Source organism: Oryzias latipes, chromosome 18 (genome assembly GCF_053564925.1).
Source record: "Oryzias latipes strain Hd-rR chromosome 18, Olatipes_Hd-rR_3.1".
Classification (NCBI taxonomy): Eukaryota; Metazoa; Chordata; class Actinopteri; order Beloniformes; family Adrianichthyidae; genus Oryzias; species Oryzias latipes.
The window spans coordinates 16159982-16180205 of record NC_136254.1 but is presented as its reverse complement, the minus strand read 5'-3'; the positions used below and the strand labels follow the sequence as shown (position 1 = coordinate 16180205).

Genomic DNA, 20224 nt, shown 5'->3' with positions numbered 1-20224 from the left:
GAAGGAGGGCGCACAAGTGTATTGAGGGTGCAAGTTGACTCTTCTGCAGCGGACCGCTCAAGAGCTGCACGCGAGCCTTCACCTGTGCTCCCTGGTACAGAAATCTCAGAATATTATATATTACCCAGTAATAAACAGACTGCAGACACTTTGTCACCTTTCCGGTAGCCATGAAGCCTGACACCCATGAAGAACGCAGGGCAGGAGGCTCCGCCTTTATTTATACAGACACGTAATGTTGCCCTGCACAAAATAGTTCCCAAACAAATCATGTAGTGATATTCATCGTAATCTAAAAGGGGGGGTTCGTGCTTCTGAAACCGCGCCATGTGTTTAAGAAGAGGGAGCGCCCAGCGTAGAGGGAGTGAGAGGCGCGGGACGCAGGGAGTTAAGGAGAACACTAATAAAAGGTTTCTCCCAGAAACCCATGAAGTCTGAACACAGGACTAGCAGAAAAAGTAAATTATCAGCGAAAATTAATGTGTTTAATGTGTTTATTATAGTTCCAATCACGCACCATATGCTGAACTTAAAAAGAAAAGAAAAAATTTTTTAAAGTGCGGTGATGCGGTGATCGTCACACCCCTAGCTTGCCATAAAAACGTAACTCAAATTAACTCGGACCAATCACTGCTTACTGACCATTTCTGGTTCCAGCATTTGGATTGAGAAAAAATGTCCACTGAAAATGCATGTAACCATATTTAAAAAATCGGCATTGTTTTTGTAATCTCATCAGTCTATGTTGTTTGTCACAAACGTTCCCTCCTAAGGGATTAATCAGGCTGCAGAGCTGTTCCAGGGCACCTCAGCAGTTAGCTTGAAATTCTTCAGTGACAGCAGCCAGAAGATAAAGAAAAGGCTCCTCAGGGGCCCAGCAGAATACATACAACTTATTAAAAAGCTTGTTGGTTTTCATCAGTGAGTGATTGTTGACTGAGGTGGGCAGACGGAAAGGGTTGAGGTAATGAGTCTGAAACTCAAAGGACTTTGGTATGTGAATCAATTGCAGGGCAGCATATTGTAACAAACAAATGCAAATGCAAACCACAATTATGCATTGGATCATCATCATGACCATTTGATGATTCATAATCGATTTTCAAACAGCTGGTACTTCTTGAAATAAAGGGACACCATCCATACATCACTTCCAAATCCAAGACCCTGATTGGTCAAAGTACCATCTGATGTACCTTTCAATGTACGTTCAATGGTCAAAGGTTTTATACAACGGTCGTAAAAAATTGTGTGACTACACATGTTCAAAAATGAATTTTGAATGGGAAGCCAAAAACGTTTACACAGACTTTTCATTGGAAGTGGCAAATTGAACATGTGTTACCGAGGGCGATGATAGCATGGCTTAACACACAACACATTTGTTCTTCATTTAAGAAATGTTTGTGTCATCTTGGGAGAGAGTTCTGGAGTAACATGTGGGGGCTTTGTGGGAACTTTTACATTTTAGAAGAAACATGAAAACACAATCTACTAGCAAATGTCCACTACTGCAGCTTGACATTTTGATTTTGCCCCCACACAAAAAGAGAAATTTCACCTAACGTGTGGCTAATGTGGTGAGTTTGTGTTTGTTTCTTTCTGGTGTTCTCTTACCCGGTAACCTCCAGATGCAGATGGACGACCACCATGAGTCTGATTGTGCCAGAGATCTCTTGTTGTCAATAAAGGGTTGTTCCTCTCCATTGCCACTCACTGCGTCGTGCATGCTCAGTGTGTGACTGAAACAAAGTCGACATTTAATTTGTTAGTTTTTCTGTTTTTTTTGTTTTTTTTGCCTTTTTTAAATGCTTCTTAGACTCTGCAAACAAACTTAAGACTTCCAAGATTTTTTTTTTTAATAAAAATATCCAAAGGTTGTTAAGACATTTTGAACCAGTTTAGTTTTTAGTAAATTCTGCTTGCACTTCGTTGATTTAAACTGTCGGTTAAAACACTCTTGAAGGACAGAAAGCCGTAGACATTGACTTTTCAGTCAACAGAATTGAAAACAATTAGAAACTGAAAACACCAGAAAACTCTGATAAGGCAATATTTAACCAAAGATTTCCTGACTCTTTCCTACAGCTTTGCATCAAGAGACAGAACAATGTTCTTATTTAAATTGTTTATCAAAACTGAGGAAAAAAAACATGTGAAACTTTCAAAGTTAAAAAATATGGCAACATACAAGCACTGCAGCCCCTGCAAAGTATAGCAAAGACCTTAAAACTGTCATGGTTTGAGTTTGTTTTGTCTTGGTTTTTTTGCTTTTGTTCTTGTTCTGTCTTGTTTGGTTCTGTTTCCTGTTTTACTTTGAAGGGGTTCCTGTCTTGTCTTGTCTTGAGTTGTACTTCCTTGGTCCCCATCTGCCCTGATCGTGTTCACCTGTGTCTTGTCTGCCCTGTCTGTATTTAAGTCTTGTCTCTGCCTTCCTCTTGTGCTGGTCCATTAACGTCTTCATGCCTCGTCGTCCCGTCATGCCACGTTCCATGTTTCATGCCACGCCACAGTGAGTTTTGTTTTGTTTTGTGATCCTGCTCTGCAGCGCTTTTTGTTATTAAAACCCTCTAGCCTTGGAACCGTTTGCCTCCCGTCTCTGCATCTGGGTCCTACCGGCTCTCGAGCCCCCCTCCCCGTGACAAAAACAGTGACATAAATGTGCATTTGTTGGACTTTTAACCATTTCATGAATTTCTGCATTAATTTTCCTCCCTTTAAACCTTTTTAGCTTCATTTAAAAAAATTTGAGTAATTTGTAATGGTTCTTTTAACTTCAGTTAAACAGACATAAAACCACATATTCATAATAGATTTTTTAACGTAACATACATAAAACTAAAAATGGTTTTTGTCCAGGTTTCATTTCATTCTCATGGTGAGAAACATGACTTCACAACAGTTTTGCATCTTTTCAGTCTTCATCCTCTTTTTTTATAAGCGTCATTGCTCAGCTAATCTGTTATTTGAATTTGACAATGTCACAGTGACCGTGTCGAAATGCTGACTCTCAGAGATTCTTCTTGAAATTGACAGTGACATTGAAAATGTCTAAGATTTTGTCTGTGCTGTGGGATATAAAAGATACTTAAAAAAAAAACAATGGTACATTTGCTTTAAATGTATCAATATCCAAACTACGTTAACAGTCTGGTACGATTTCCTTAAAATAAATAACTCCTCTCACACCAAGCAAACTGACACCCACTTGAAACAATTCTGACATCCTGATAAGCAAGAAAATGCTTAACTTCCTAATCTGGAAGGCTAACAGAATTACACATCTAAAACATAATTCAAGGTAAAACATTTGTGTCTTTTAAAAACTAGGACGGTATGTATTAAATCTTTTTAGTTTAGAATATCGGCAACAGAAATCCGTAATAAGTGTAATCTGAGTCAGATAAATTTGACACTCCCTGATACAGTGAACATATTTCTTAAACTAACATCATACAAAATTCTGTTTAAAAATATATATAATTATAAATGGAAAACAAGTTACGCTGCCATCGAAGACGTAGGGTTGAGACTTGGGTATTACTTCAGAAGACTCTTTTTGGTCACAAAAAAAATCTTCATGTGGAAAATGACGTATACTCACATAGCGCTTTACTACTTTCTTTGAAGGCTCAAGGGGCATTACAGCCACAGTCTCATTCAACCACACAGGCACACACTGATGGCGGCTCCATAGCTGAACACTGGCACCATTCAAAACCACCAGGAGCAACGTGGGGATCAGTGTCTTGCCCAAGGACACTTCATTACATGGGCGATGGGAGCTGAACCTGCGTTTTCCGATTAGAGGTCAACCGCTCTACTTCTGCACCAGCCATTTATGAACAAAAGGATGAGTACTGCTCTGCAATGTAAGATAAATTGTCACAAAGAAAAATAGATGCAAAAATAAAAACCTGTTCATGTTCTAAGTTAAATATGTTGACAGTGTCTTGGTTTTTCTCACACATAGCATCAGTCTGACCCCAACGAAAACCCTTGACATGAATAAAGTAAGACTGTTTCTGTCCTCCCAAGAATCAGCCATGCCAGTTAAACCAAGAGTGTCCTGAATATGCCAATCTGGATTGTTATGCACCACAGAACTAGTGCTAGTGGCCTTCTGCTGACACAAGGGATAACTGCAAAGTCATATTATGCAGTTGAGGGAGAAACGGAGAGTGAAGCAGTGACCCCACATCATGTTCGGTCTGGCCAGTCTGTCCTGCTTTGTTTCATTAAATGGATCCACATGGATTTCCTTTCTGAATGGAGGACTGCAATCTGAATAATTGAACTTCACTGGTGTGACAACCATGAGGCTCTCGAGAGCTCTAAAAATGTCAGGCGCTGATGGCATACTGCCTGTAGAAAAACCTTGATGTAGAGCAGAGATTGAATAAGCTGAGAAAGACAAACAAAAGTGTACAGGTTTTCTTTACTGTGGTTGAGGATGGTGAAGGAATGGAAAAAGTCAAAGAACTGTGCGTATAATTTATTTGCAAAGCGTGAAATAAAAACGCGAATTTACTAGAAAAGCAGGACAGAAGATCACGCAGATGAAGTACAAGCACACAGATATAACGTCTTTACCGCTAACTCCATACCGTTATTCAAATACTAATAATACATAGTTAAAAAAGGAGGGACAGCCAGGCAAAGTCGGCTGTGGCAATGAGGGGTAACGCTCTTAACATATTTTGCATGGAGCTTAAACATTGTGTGCTTTGTGACAGCAAGAATGTACACTGAGAGGTAAGACTATGGTCTTAAAAAGATACCTATAACTACTAATAGGCAATTTTATTTTTTTTTAAATTCAAACATCAATTAATTCCCATACCTGCTTAACCCCTTTTGGGGTCACAGTGTTCCTGGAGCCTCACCCAGCTACTGTTGGTCAAAGGCAGGGTACATACTGCACAGGATGCCAATCTGTTCCAAGGCAACACAACCACCCACACCTGAGGAGAATTTAGTGTCGTCAATCAATTTATGAAGCATCTTTTTGGACTTTGGGAGGATGCTGAAGTTGCCAGAGAAAACCCACTCATGTACAGGGAGAACATGCAAACTCCACACAGAAAGGTCCCGGCTTTTAAATCAGGGTCTTCTCACTGTAAATGGCATATACTTATACAGCACTTAGCTACCTTCTTTGAAGGCCTAAGGCGCTTTAGTCACAGTCCCATTCGCATTCACACACTGATGGTGGCTCCACTGCCCAACACCAGAGGCAAGGTGGGGTACAATGTCTTGTCCAAGGACACTTTGACACATGGGCGGGCAAGGCGGGAATTGAACCTGCAATATTCTGATCAGAGGTCAACCACCCTACCACTGCACCACAGCCAGCCTCCCAATTATGAGTTGGGCGTGCTAACTACTACTTCACAAAAATGTGTACAACGTGCCTGCGTTTTACCTACTTCATTACCCTTACATGTTGTTTAAGTGTTCAAGTAACAGATTCGCTTTACAGTTGAGAACTGTATGATATAGCAACTCATGATTTTGATTTACATGTTATCAGTTGCTGTGACGTGCTGTGTTTGTGTTCTTTCAGAAAAGACAGACCTGAAAAATTACATCTGGTCACTTGGGCAAAATAAACTCCCTTAGTCAGCAGGAAGTGAGGTTAAAATGTTTAAAAATGTTACATTAATGTGTTTGTGATGGATGTGGCATGAATGCATTACAAAGTTGTCTTTGAACACAGTAGTTTAAAAGTTGTTTTAAAAAATTAAAAGTAATAAAAAAAAAACAATGTTGCAAAACAATTTTATTTGGGGAATAATGCTTTTGCTACGAAAAAAAAATGTTTTATGCTCTTTTAGGACATCAGTGTGTGTGTTTATCTGTGAACCTGTGCTCTACTCTCTAGCGTTGAGCAGGACAGATGCAGATAGCTCGTCTTTAATTATCAAAGGCCCCTGGCAAAAAAGCGGATTTATTAAGGGTCATACTGGATTTCCCCAGAGGGTGGATGTCTCCTGAATAAGCCCTCCCCCCAACATACAGGGAAGTCAACACAGAGACTTTGAGAGTTAACGAATCAGGCACATGTTCAAAAAGCACAGCACTGCTGCTCTAAGTTTCTCCCAGTAGGACAGACTTACAGTAGTAGTATTAGCTGGTTAAGAGTCAGCCCTTTAAGGGAAAGTTTATTTTGTAATGTAGCATATATGTAATGTTGTATAATCAAGTGAAGAGCTCTTTCTTTATTGTTTTTTTTCACTTTCAGCAAATGCCATCATCTTTTTTTAAATTTTCCACCCATGAGAAGTTCAAGTAAATATTTGATAAAATTCAAATGTCATGTTCTTGATGAAAAATGTCACTTAGATATATTGAAGTGGGAAGTAGTTTTATTTCATAACTGATTTCTGCCTCATTCTCTGCAACAGATTTCGTCCAAAAAAGCTAATCAAGTTGCACAGACTGAGCCACTATCAGTTATTCTCTTGGATGATTGTACTTTGTGTTGTGTGGCGTTCGTGTGGGTTGTGTTTCTTTGGGGGTCATGGGAATGCCAGCACACTGAAAGAACAATGGGAAGCAAAAGCAGTCCTGAACCTAAACACGAAGGGCTCAGGAAGACCCAGAAAGACTAAAAAAAACATGTTAACACGTTACAGGCTGACTGGAATGACATGAAAGCAGCAAATGTGATATTCAGAGTACTTCCTCATGGGCTACAAATGAAACCCATTGAAGAAGCCTTTAAATTAATTCAGACTAAATGTGGATAAAAGCTTTCATTCCATTATAGAATTTTGGAGTATGTTTTTTGATAACACCACAAGAATTTAACTAAAATTCAAATAAAAACACAGAAATGGACATCACCCTTTAAATAAAATATTTGCAATAATTACAGGAAGAGGTTATACTAAGGATTTAAAAATATTTGTTCATTTTTTGAGTATATGCAGAAAATATGTTGCAGACTTTGGTTAATTGTTATAAAACTAACAAATTCAGATGTTTACTTAAAAAATGTATATGTGTATATATATATATATATATATATATATATATATATATATATATATATATATATATATATATATATATATATATATATATATATATATAGTTATTTCAAAGATTTACCATACAAAGAACCACAATGTTTGCTTTTTGGATGGATTTTAAAAGCCTTTGAATGTCTGATAACCAATAAGATTTTTTTTTTCTTTAGTCTGTATAATCCGATTTATTTTAATTTTACTTTTTGAACCTTGTCATCATAAATTATTGTGTCCAAAACTGTTGTGTTGCACCGCTAATCCCTGTCAGATTATTCCATTCACTCCATGTTTACACTTTCAGCCTTTTAAAAGCATTAAGTGCAAATTCTGTCAAACTTGTAAGTCTTGGTAAACCAGCTTGTATAACAAAGTGACTTGGGTTTCATTTGGAATTCATAATGAATAATACATTTTCGTGTCGAGTGCTGCAGCAGGGCCATCCAGACACAGCACTTTGCTCCCATAATCTTTCTATTCAGACCATTTTAAATCCAGGGTTTTTTGGAATCTGGCTATCTACAAGCAGATGAAAATGTTTGCACCAAGGGCAGCACCCTGGAGCTGGGCCCAAACCTCGATAAAACCCCTGTCCATCTGTCTTCATCTGCCACTCACAGCTGCAGTAAAAACCACAGCTCTTAATAGGCTGACACAATAAGAGCCATTTTCCTCCCATAAGGGGCAGGGTGTATGTAGAATTCTTTTCAAATTACTTTCTACTTAAAAGCTCTCCATTAAATAAACCATTACTTATCTGGACTAAAAGGCCAGACAGCAGATCAATGAAAACTGTGATTTTTGATGTTTTTAACATGTTCTTGTAGCATTCTTTTCGTGATGGAGGATATATATACAGTGCGTCTCCATTTTCCTGGCATTTGACTCAAAACTGTAAAGCCGGACAGCTCCAATATTTTCGCCATTTTTGTTGCACCCGTAATGTTAGGTTGGGGTTGTTGTAAGGGGCTGTAATCTAGCGGGAGAGAGAGTAAACATATGGATGATGGGATATCAGCAGTTTACTTCTTAGCTAAAAGTCCCACCCACAACTCACAGATAAATTTCTGATTAACTTCTGCTGTTCTTTAAAAAATATGTCTTAAAAAATGACACAGGTTTTAGATTTTGGCTGAGAACAGCATAATCATAATTAAACGACCACAGAGAACACTTTTACAATGGATAAAGGTAAAGCTGAAGTGGGATTTTAACAAACATTCCGATAAGATACTTGTGTAAGATAAAGTAAAAATAAAAAAGTGCTAACTACTGCACCCAAAGGGAATGACTTTTTTTATGGTGCTGCTCAAAGAAGTGGATGAGGTTTGTGTGTGCATGTGTTCCAGTATGACCCAGTCTGATGAAAATGTGTGTAACATTAAGTCTGTCCTCAGCCTTCTGCCCGCTTCAGAATGAATGCACACAAACACATTCACACATTTACCCTGATTTGTGCAGCAGGCTAAGTTTGGCCCAAGTTAATTTTTAATCACCCAGGCTCACGATGCATTATAACTACCAGCAGCACTAATACAGATGAAGAAGGCAGGCTGTTTCTGACTACCCCAGCCTACAGTTTGCTGTGTATGCTTCATCTCAGTATTTAGAGAAGATAAATACCATCTATTTCATTTGTTTGATGTAATTCTTCCAAAGTTGATTCAAGCGTTAGCAAAGAGTTTAGTTTAAAAGTAAAAACATTTTTAATAAAATGATAAAAAGATCCAAGGATGCTAGATAGTTTGAACCGTCAGCACTTTAAGAGAAGATACAAAAGAAATTCTCACAACAAAAGCTGATAAGCTGGTAAATGTTTTCTGCCCTGGGACAGACTGATGACCTGTTCAGGGTGTCCCCAGTCTTCGCCCACAAGTGGCTGGGATAGGCTCCAGCAGCCCCCAAAAGGGATTAAACGGATTAGAAGATGAATGAATGAAAAAATGAATAAATGTTTTCTTTTTTAAGTGTTCTTCATTACTTTGGACTGACAGCTAAGGGTTCTACCACACTATCCACTAGATGGAGACAAAAAATTGCCTTAACATACCCATTAGCAACAATCTCTTCACTAAAGTGGGTAACACACAAACATCATTTCAATTCTTGAAGAAAATGCATTAAAATTCACCTACTGTTCACAAAGATCGTGCATAAGATGCTCACTGTGGTGACCTCGGTGTTGCAGCGATGCAGGACAGGCCTTAGTGTTGTGTACTGAAGTATGCATGAGAATTTCAACCACTTTGAAATCATGGGTTGGTCATAAATAAAATGAATCTGAAGTTAAAAAAATAAAAAAATAAAACAATGGCTGCCTTTTTTTATGAAGCACAGCTACATGATTTGTGGTAGGGTCAGAAGCAAGATAGGACTACAGACAGAGAGAGCAGACCGCAGTTACAGAAACAACAAAATGAAGGCAAAAGTGAGGAAATGAGTCTCACAAAGGTCAGTGTGCACTGTAGCACCATCGAAGGAAACATTTTTCAAGCTAGGAGAAATGGCAAAAGAGAGAAGAAACCAGACCAGCACCCGTTTTTTTGTTATCACCCTGATTAAAATCTAGACACTGACATGCAGAGGTATCAGATGATTCCTGATAACGAACCACTTCATTCAGAAACGGTCTTCTGAGCTCTTTACTCTGAAACCCAGCATAGGTGCACAGGAGGCAGCAAATTTACTTCCACAAGAGTAATAGATCATTTAGCACATTGTGAGAATGTTACTCCCTAATCCAAAAAATTGGTAGTGGAGTGAACATTTGAGGCCATGCAATGGACTGGCGGCCTTTCCGGGGATGTAACCTGCTTTTGCTTTTAGGCAGGGATCCTGCAACCGCCATGACCTTAATCATGGTGAAGCTAATGAATGGATGCCTTTGAACTGCCAATAATAAATAGAGAGATCATTAACCATCTTAAATCCCAGCAGGAAAGTTTGTAATCTTCTTCAAAGCTGAGATGCACAGATTCTTGTTTTCTTTTTGGAGACTAAACACTAGGATGCCACAAAAATGAACTGTATCTTACAACATTGAACTGAACAGCAGGGGGAAACAATTTCCCACTAGGCACATTGACATCTATTTAATATATAAATCATGGCTTTTTCAAAAGTCACAGCTTATAGATATGCATTATGCATCTGATAAACATTAATTAATAAAGGTCTATTGCACATTGCGGTTCAGATCTCTAGCAGACAACTTTCCCACAGCTAATTGAGTCGACGTCCCATCATGCCTTTCACATTCTACAATAGATTTCTATTAGATAACTAATGGACATCTATTGTAAATGTCTATTGGATATCTTAGACAACTCTATTTACTTATCCTATTAGATGTCTACCAATAGTGTTCTGCATGTAAAGATCTCCTACACATCCACCTGTAAACATCTAATCTTTGGATATGTTTAGGTGTCTATTAGAGAACTTTTTAAATAACATTTACAAGATATAAATAGAAAAGCAACTTCAAACATGTTTCTATGGTATGCCGTCATCCTTTTTCTCCTTTTACGATCAAATATAAATTCTAGAGGTTCAACCTGATTCCTTTCTGCACTTGGGTTTCCGTCATTCCAGCCGTAACACTGAAACAAAACCTTGACCCAAAAATCGAGGTTAGAACCAAATCGTGGAGAAAGTGAATTATTACATCCATAATAAACAGACAAACAAACATACTCGTTGTAATTTCATAGTTAACCAATGCCTTACAAAATTGCTTCACATTTCCTGGACTTTCTAACTTCTGGAATCTCAATTTGTTTTTAGACTGTAACAAAAATCTACCACAAGTCCGCAACTGTTTTGACAGAAATGTATTTTGTGGACATTTTGGTTGGATTTTCAGCAGAAGTTGAGGTTTCTAACTTCAAACAAGAAAAATAAGAACATTTGAGAAATTCTTAAACATTTTTGGAAAGTCTTGAGTGAACGCTGTTTTAATTTATTTTACAAATTGTCGCAGATTCATCGTGACACTCCGCTGACCATGATAGCTAATGTGAGAGATGGAAATACAGCAATACACCCATACAGTATGGGTGATATCCAGCTTTAGTCTGCATGAATGCAATGCCTTGACTCACAAGTTATACATTTTTATTGTTTCTTATCTGCTTATCTGATCAGAAAAAATTGTGAATGCCAACTTTATTTCAAAACTTGCTGCAGCTTCCAGAAGCATTTCTGATGTCCACTGTTGCTTGATTTTGAGTGGTCCAAAGCTCTTTAGATTGAGTAGATTTCCATCAGATCAATATCTAAACTCATCAGCCACGTCATCAACAGTCAGCCTCTACAATTTGTAACATATAAGTAACATCAGTTATGTTACATACTATGTAACATATAACTGATAATAAAGGAAAAAAATTTCACTGCTACTTCCTTGTATGCTGACAAACTTTTGCATTATCACACAACAGTCTGAAGTCACAAACCACGATGTGCCAGCTTTTAAGAAACTATAATAAACAGATAGCATTTACAGAGATGTTTAAACTTTCCATGATGACATCTACGATATCATTCACTGTGGCTTCATGGGTTTGTGCGTCGCCAAATCCTCCTCCATATTAACTATATCTGTACCTTTTTTCCCATAAACCGTGCTTACAATAGAAATGCAGACAACATTCAGTTTACAGGGAGATTTGGAAGAAAAAAAATTTTTTTCTTCTTTTCTTTTTTTTGCTGTTTGTAAATCCTTTTGGACAGTAATCAGATACAAGCAGTTTGTCATCCTATGTGTTTAGCATGTTTTCCAGTATAGCTACAGATGAAAGTGCTGCCTTGTCATGTTGTTTGCACGACATCCATGCAAAATACAACTTTATGGGGCAGTGAACGCCAACAAACTATTTCCACTGGCAGTACAAACTACTCCAGTTAAGCAGAGCAGACCAGCTTTAGACGGACAAACTGGAGACATTTTAAAAACTTTTTTATATCACGTTATAATCCCAGAGAAAACAGAGTGACTCTTGATGGTTCCTGTTTTCCCTTCTGCTTTATTGCTTTTGGTTCTGTCTAGTTTGAAGTCCTCCTCTCTCTATCTTTCATTTTACTAACTCGTATGAAAAAATAAAATAAAAACATGATTTCATTGTCAAGGATGGTTTTCGCTGTGATATCCTGTTTGGGCTAAGATTTTAATTAGCTTTAATTTTAGTTTTATTTATTTGTTTTTAGATGTTGATTATTTTCCTGGGGTAAAAAAACACATTAACATTCTGGTAATGCCCCTTTATTGATACCAATAATCAATTAAACTATTCTTTCTCTGCTTGCCTCGTTGTTATTTGTTGTTATTATTGTGCTTTTGTTATTGTTATTACTACTATTAACATTATTTAGGTGTGGTAAAAAAAATCTCGTCATGTGTAAAAATCAAAACTATAGACAAAATATCATATTTAGACTTGAAATAGTCTCTTTTTTATCAGTTTCCACTAGCGTCCGAAAACGTCACCTCTCTTGCCTTTTTCAAGAATTGATAAATAACTATATGATAATAACGAGAACACTAAGTCTAAACTGGTCACCCAGGAGGGTGACAGCACAGCAGGTTCGGGGGTCCAAAGATAAGCAGGGAGTATTTTTCTGTCTAAACAAAAAGCGCGCTCCTCCAGATCGGAGTAAAAATCCCCATCAGAGCGCAGAGCTGGCACAATGAATGGACGCGCGCTTGAGACGGGCTGGGGACGCGTCGGCCCCGTTTATCACTTTGGCTGCATCAGACAGTGCGCTGCAGCGCGGGGGGATTACGGCGTCCGCGCGATGACAGACAATGGAGACTCGCCGGCGTTACCCACCTCCTATCCCAAGGCTGTGATGACGGTCGTTGCGCCGATTTCCTCCTCGCTATGTGGGCTGCCGGTCCTTGATCAGCCTGCCAGCTCTCGCTTCTCACCTCCTCTTCTATCCTCTCCTCCTCGTATTTATATTGGAAGGAAACCTCCGTACCTCCTCCTCCCACGCGTCCTCTCCTGGCTCTCCTTCATGGGTTCAGAGGCTAGCAGTTTGATTTTTGGGTTTCTGTTCTAGTTTGGTGGTCAAGTGGAAGACAGTTATTCAGCGAAGGGTCCTCGTACTATGTATGAGGCGGGAGACGTTTGCCTCCCTCTGTTGGGTCTGCGCATCTCCCCCCTCCCCTCCCTTCCCCTCTATGCTCTGGGTAGCCAATGCGCGCCTTGGCGCTTGTGACGCGAGTGCTTTATTTATTTATTTATTTATTTATTTATTTATTTATTTATTTATTAAGGGGAGTTTCTCACGCATGTGGTTTACCCGGAATTTAAACAAATCTCTGCGCACACGCCTACATCCACGCAAGCTTGCAGAAGTTAATAAATGTGCGCTTGCATGCACGGATCTTTTTTTCCTCTTCAAAAGATAGGTTTGAAGGTAAGTGTACGCCTAATTGATTCTGACGGTGCGCGAAATTCAGTGAAGCCAAACCTGAAAGATGAACATTTAAAAGTAGGTTTCCCTGTAACATTACTCACATTGTGTATTAGAGCCTGTCACCTCTAATTACACAAATGAATGCAGATCTTAACCATAAGCGGTCTATCCTGTTTTTTTTCTTTCATATTGGTTTTCTAACTACAGATTATTTGTTGTTTAAAGAGGCAACACCACTGCTTTTAACAGTGTCCAGCCTCTAAAGCAAGGGTTTTAAATGTTCAACTGTTTCTGATCCCCATTCAGTTTAAAAAATATTGTGTAATTTAGCCCTTGGGATGATTTGATTTTATTTTATTTTATTTTTGGCTACGCTGTGTGTAGAGGCCACTAATTGTGAAAACCTCCTAACAAATGTACTTAAAAAATGCAATTTTATCTTTTAAAAATACATCATTGCAAAAGTTATAGAGCTCTTTGAGAGAACAGAATAAGTGCCACACCTATCTTTGGTGCTCACAGATTGTTGTATATAAGCATGAATAGCAAATAAAGGTACATCAGCGGCCCACAAGTGAGACACCTTGTTGCTTTCAAAATCTAACAAAAACTCTAATGAAGAGCACTGTTTCTTAGTTATTTAATTACATTTTATGAAAGCAGGTGAGGATGATGAGGGTGAGTCACTGACTCACTTGACCCACATTCCTGATGGATTGATGTAACCAGTAGTCTATCCTCTTTTTTTGTTTTTGCAAGTTGGTTTACCAGACTACAGATTATTCATTATGCAAATAGGTCATATCATTGCTTTTGTTAGTGTGCAACCTCTAAAACAGGGGTATTAAATGTCCAGCTGTTTCTGACCCCATTCAATTACAAAAATATATTATGTATCTTAAGTATTATGTGAGGTCAATAAAATATTATGTATATAGCCCTTTAGAACCATTTTTCCTTTTTTTAACTCTTACAATAATTTTGGCTCTTAATTGTGAAAACTTCATTACAAATATATACTAAAAATTTGATTTTTTATCTTTCAAAAATACAAAATTGCAATGATTTTTCAGAAACCATAATGAGAAGCACACTTACAGGCTTGCAATAAATTAGCTTGAAACACAAACAAAGGTGCGTCAGCAGTCAATAAAATGGACGTGCAGCTTGTTTTGCTTTCAAAATCTGAGAGAAACACTAATGACGAGGATTGTTTGTTGTATTATTTCAGTGTGTCATGATCACAGGGGCAAAACCTTTTTTTTGATTTTGGAAATGTCCGGCCGCTCCCATAGTCTTTGCATGCTGTTCCCTGAATCATCAAAATACTCTTCTTCGTTCTGCCCTAGGGCATCATCTGCACAAGTATGCAAAGATGTCAACTGTCAGCAGGTGACTGTTCAACACATCAGGTCCTGCTAAAGACAACAAATCACAGTGTTTCTGCAGTGAACAAATTCATTTTTTGCACCAGCAAAGTCTCCGACACAGAAAACTATAATTGTTAGCTCTCTGAATCAGAAAAGCCTTTTAAAACATGTCTTTTTAACTAGACTAAAAGTTATCATAAAATATGTTTAAAAATAAAAGAAAATGACACACAGATAAGCACACACACATATCTACTTTCAGTCTGTGTTTTTGTGTGGCTGTCATGCGCATTTTAGGCGTCATATGCAAAGGTTTTGCAAATAAACATAAGCTTAATATCTTATTAGATTTAGCCAACTTTTCTCAATTTTGACACATTTCATTACCTTCAGAATTTACTACAAAGAAATGTACTACTGTATATGTGTCCTGTAACCCTTGTGCTATCCTAGGCACTTTAACATTGGGAGTTGGGTCATCTAGACCCACTAGACAATGCTCTGAACCTTTTTTCTTCAATGATTTGTGATCTTCACTGGTGTCCATGGATAACATGAAATCTTTCCACCTTTATCCACCTTTGTCATGGTAGGGAGAACACATCAATGTAAGGGTGGGGTCATCTAAGATAGCACAAGGATTAAAAGCTTACTGATTAAATCCTAAATATACAAGTAAATATAAATTTAAAATATAAATGCTAAAAGCATGTTTGTAAATGTTCAACAGTCAAACAAAAAATTAAAATCTAAATGTTAGTGTCAAATATAAGTGTAAATCTAATTGTTTAACTTAAATCTTAAATCTAAATGGTGAAATTTGCAAACATTCTTATGTGCAAATGATGATGAAGAAAGGGAACCTGGTGTGTTTGATAGAAATTTAGCCCAGCTGTTCATTTTAGATGCAGAAGATGAGGACTTTGATGGATTTTTGGATGCCAATTGACCAAAAAAATGAAAAATAAACCACAACCAACTCAGTTTTGCTCCCGCTGCCTTTTTTAAACACACTATGTCATGGTATGAATGACGTAGCAGACCCAGATGCTGGAACCCGGAAGGAAACTCAGGCGAAGAGTGATTAACAGGGATTTTATTTTTCCGGCAGGAAAAATCAATGGTTTTTGTAGGTCACGTTCTGTAGACTGGGGCTCTGAAGCAACGGCAGTGTTGTGGTAGGCTGAGGACCCCTTGGATATTTTGACCAGAGACGGAGTGTGGCAGGAGCGGAGCAAGACAGGAGGCGAGGAAGGCTGGAACCTTTCAGGCATCTTGACGAGAGACGTGACATGGCTGGAGCGGAGCGAGGCTTGAGGCGAGGATGGCAGGATCGGATCGTGGCGAAGATATTCCAGGTGGATACTCGTGGTGGAAGAACCTGAGAGCGGATCATAAGACGAGGTAAGTATCGGGTTTACGTGGTGAGCCAGAATAACAAGATGACCAAGCATGCACCGAGGTAGGTAACGAACTGGTGATGAATGCTGGGCTGGATCTCCTAATGAAGGCGGTGAGATGATGAGCTGAGTGTCCACAGCTGGTTTCAATCTTCTGAGGCGATGAGAGAGGGGAGGGGGAGGAGAACTGACAGAGGCACCATGACACACTAGCATGCATGTTTTACCGGTATGTGTTAACGTGCCCGCGCCCTAAAACCTAACACCTTTTGAATGTGTCAAATACAGAAACAGCACCCATAACTGAAACTGCGCCCTATCCACCGAGAGGATTGACAGAAGAGCATCTACAATGAAAAGGCAAAGCAAACAGCTCCTCAAAAGAGAACGGATAACAGACAGAGCTCAGATTAATTAACAAGTAACTCCGTTCTTCCAACTAATAGCTCTGCTCCTTACAGAGGAACTCAGAACAAGATTTTAATGGTTACAATAGGTCCTTAGGTACTCCATATCTTAACCTTATTATATTTGATTCACACATTTCTGAGACCCCTTTCTCATTAGCATGATTTAAGCTTTCCTTAAAAACCTTTTGTATATAACTTGTTCCAAGTTTTCTGCCCGATCATCATAATTCCACTAGGGGCAGTAAAAGGGCTTTTTTGTTAATTTCAAAATGGCTGCTTCTTTGAAATCTCAAAAACACTTTTGGCACGAAAATGTTATCTAATTTTCAAAACTTCATGGCAAGAATAACTCATCTCTTGCTAGTTAAATGACTGGTCTCTGTATTGAAATAATTCAACATTCAAGCTAACATTGTTTAAAGCAAAAACTCACTAAATCACCCAACATTCTATAATTAATACTGTTTATATCTTGTGAAAAAACCTTTGTTGCAAACATTTGTGGTGGTCAAAGTTTTTAATAAACATCTTGATTCCAAAATATTTAAATAATCTTTTAATTCTTTGACAGCTCAACAGGGTTAAAAATATATTTTTAAAAATGTAAGTGAAAATAAATCAAATAGTTTTCAATAAGGGATGCTTGTAGTGGCTATCTGTGTCATTAAACATGTTCTGTTGCGAGCAAATGGGGCAATATTTAGATTGATGACATGCACAAATATCTGTTTGTTTGAAGAGGATTTATTGAACGTCATGATTTCCTTTAATATTTGCTTTGTGGTGGCAGCGTTATCATGAACGCTATGAAAGGAGTTGCTTAAGAGATGTCGAAGCGTCATCATTACCGTTTCAAATCAACTGATGGAAATCTACAAGTCAAAACGACAAAGCATCAAAGCAACAAAGCATCGCGTCATTAGCATCAAGATATCAAAGTTAGCGTTTAGTGGACAACAAAAGGTGAATATCCGCACTTCACCCACTCTAACTGGCAGTCATTCATCCCCATGAACAGGTGAGGTTCATTCATATAATCACCCCTGTCCACTTCAGTGACACGGCCACCACACCAGTGTAATTAGGAAATGAATGCTAGACAAAAAAAAAACAGTTTTGGCACCTTGATTGGTACGTGGATTTTTTTGGGCGAAGATTTATCAAATCTAAAATGGATTGAATTTTTGACAGAACAAGCTCAACATGATCACTTTCTGGAACTAAGGTTGCTAATCCTTTAGCGCTCTACTTAATTTAGATAGATGGCAACATAAAACTAAGAAAGAATACAAATAGACAAAGAAATTACCTCTACATGGAATTAAATTTGTATAATTTCCACCAAATTCCATGTGGAATGTGGGCTGAAAGTTGGCTTTTGGGTTGTCCAAAGCTTGCACAAATGTTGTGATCTAGAAACTTGATAAAGGACAGTATGAGACCTGTTTGAAACATATTTTAGGGCTGACCTACTCTGGTCTCTTCATACACACACATAAAAAACAAAGAAATAGGACTACAGACTGAATCCTCCCTGTGGATGTGAGGAAAATGTTTTAAACATTATGTAATGACTCAGATGTGATGACTCATGCATCCGGTTTTATATTCCTGGATAAATATTAAACAGGAGAAATATAAAGAGAACAAAGATACAGTCAAAGTAAGACTAGACCTTAAAAAAACAGAACACAGAAGAACATAGAAAAAAACACAATTTTAAATCCTCACAGCTTGAGTAAGGTTGTTTGAGTTTGGAGTCATGGCAGCAGTAAAGCAGCTAACACAAAGAAAATAAATTGAGACCTCTCAGTGTTAAACAATCACAGTGCTTAGAAAGTGGTTTAAAAATCAGTGCAATTTCCACCAAAGCAGTTAGAAACCTTAGGTTACAGATCTTAAGCCAGCATGGCATCTCTTGTAGTCCAGTGCTTGTGTGCGTGTGCCTGTTGTGTCATCTGGTTCAGGGTGTTCCCTGCCCTCCCCCTGAAGTTGCTAGGATGGACTCCAGCAAACCTTGTGACTTTGCACAGGACTAAAGGCAACAGAGGATGCATGGATGGCTAAGGAACAACAACACGACAATCCCTGAGGAGAAATATTCACACCTCAGTCAAGATGCTCTGACTGTTCAAAGAGTTTAACATTCCAGTCGGACTTCATGGATCTTCAGCTCAGTGAGGAACCCGTTTGACGTGTATGGTTGTGTGATGTTAGACGTTTTTTGTCTTTTTTGGCTTCCAGTACCTGGTTGATGGGTAGGGTTATGGCCCTGAGGAGCATGCCTGGGTCCCCTGGTCTTTTATTCAGGACCCCTCCTTGGTCCGAGATCTGAGGCGTAGCTGTACGGACTGGTTTCTGTTGCTTGGAGGCTCCCGTTGAGGGGAGTACTGTTGTGATCCTTTTCCGTTCCCCCCTTCAAGTGCCTGAGCCACACCTGCACCTCTTCCTAATCACATACCTGCTCCTCATCTGTTCCTCATAAGACGCTCTCTATATATGCTTCAGATGGACCTCTAGCCTCTGCCAGATTGATCCCAAGCCTGCCACAGCCAGCCAAGCCTGTCTCATCTAGCCCTGAAACATTTTGGACAAAAAATAGTTTTCTATTCACTGTATTTGTGTCAGCGCTTGGATCCTGCTACAAACTCTCATAACAGTTTTTTTTATGTATTGGAAACAATATGGTGAGTTACAGGTATTGTGACTATGCTAACATAGCAAGCACTTCTAACGTGTAGCAAGTTACAAACAAATTCTAGTAACTGTGAACACAGTAAATTAATTCTGACTGACTGTTAGACTTCTCACTGTCTCTTTGCATCGCTTAATGCATCTTATAGTTCAGTGTCCCTTATGACTTAGGTTCAAAAATAGACCATTCATTGACAGTGCCGCTTATAATCTGGTGCACTCATATAGTTTGGAAAGTACAGTACTAAGAAAACACTTACTTTTCAAAACACTCCTATTTCATTGGTGTAATACAAATCTAAGAAACCTTCTTCAAGACAATTTTAGTCAGAATTTCAGAATATCCTGACTTTCAGTAATTGTTGCATAACAAGATCCATATCCCAAATGACCTAAGGCATCTTTATTTTTTCCATGAATTGAAAAAAGCTGTAAGTAAGAAGTCATGAAGTCTGCTGTCTTTACAAACATGGCTCAAGATCCTCATTGCCACAAAGCATCTTGTGAACACGCTTCACTTCATCTTCATTTGTGCTGTCAGATTACAGAAATCAGACATGAGGGAAGCTGCAGCTGCGCAAGGACATGTATTTGACCTCTCCAGAGCTACCCAAGCTGCCAACAAACCCATCTGAAGCTGATTATTTACGCAGTACGAGGATGTGAAGGCATTGCTGCAAAGAGTCACTAAGGTCAATAACAGTGTCTGTGATCTGACAGCTAAGAACATTTCATAAATTGAAACAGATACACAGAAAACAGAAAATTTTGTGTCCTGGGCTGCAGTGCTGCATCTGTTTAAGTTGATAAAATTTTAATCCCTAAAACGCATGTTTGTTTGAAAATATGTTTATGAAAAACTGTTGTCATTGAGTGCCGTTGATTATGGCTGTCAC

The 20224-nt window shown here is 38.4% G+C and overlaps 1 protein-coding gene and 1 long non-coding RNA gene across 2 annotated transcripts in view; both read right to left on the bottom strand.

The window, feature by feature from the left end:
• The window catches only part of gal3st3 (galactose-3-O-sulfotransferase 3), a 49676-nt gene extending 36502 nt beyond the window's left edge, over window positions 1–13174 (bottom strand). The window contains exons 1-2 of the mRNA XM_004079931.4: window positions 12863–13174; window positions 1618–1742 (exon numbers count right to left, since the gene is read on the bottom strand). Coding sequence (XP_004079979.2) covers window positions 1618–1729 — 112 coding nt within the window. The 5' untranslated portion in view covers window positions 1730–1742; window positions 12863–13174. The remainder of the gene's footprint in view (window positions 1–1617; window positions 1743–12862) is intronic.
• Window positions 13175–15899: 2725 nt separating this feature from the next.
• On the bottom strand, window positions 15900–20182 carry LOC144987134 (uncharacterized). Its single transcript, XR_013651010.1, has 2 exons — window positions 16283–20182; window positions 15900–16205 (listed from the first exon to the last, which is right to left on the bottom strand). It is a non-coding gene; the product is annotated as an uncharacterized LOC144987134 (long non-coding RNA).
• Between the last annotated feature and the right edge of the window lie 42 nt (window positions 20183–20224).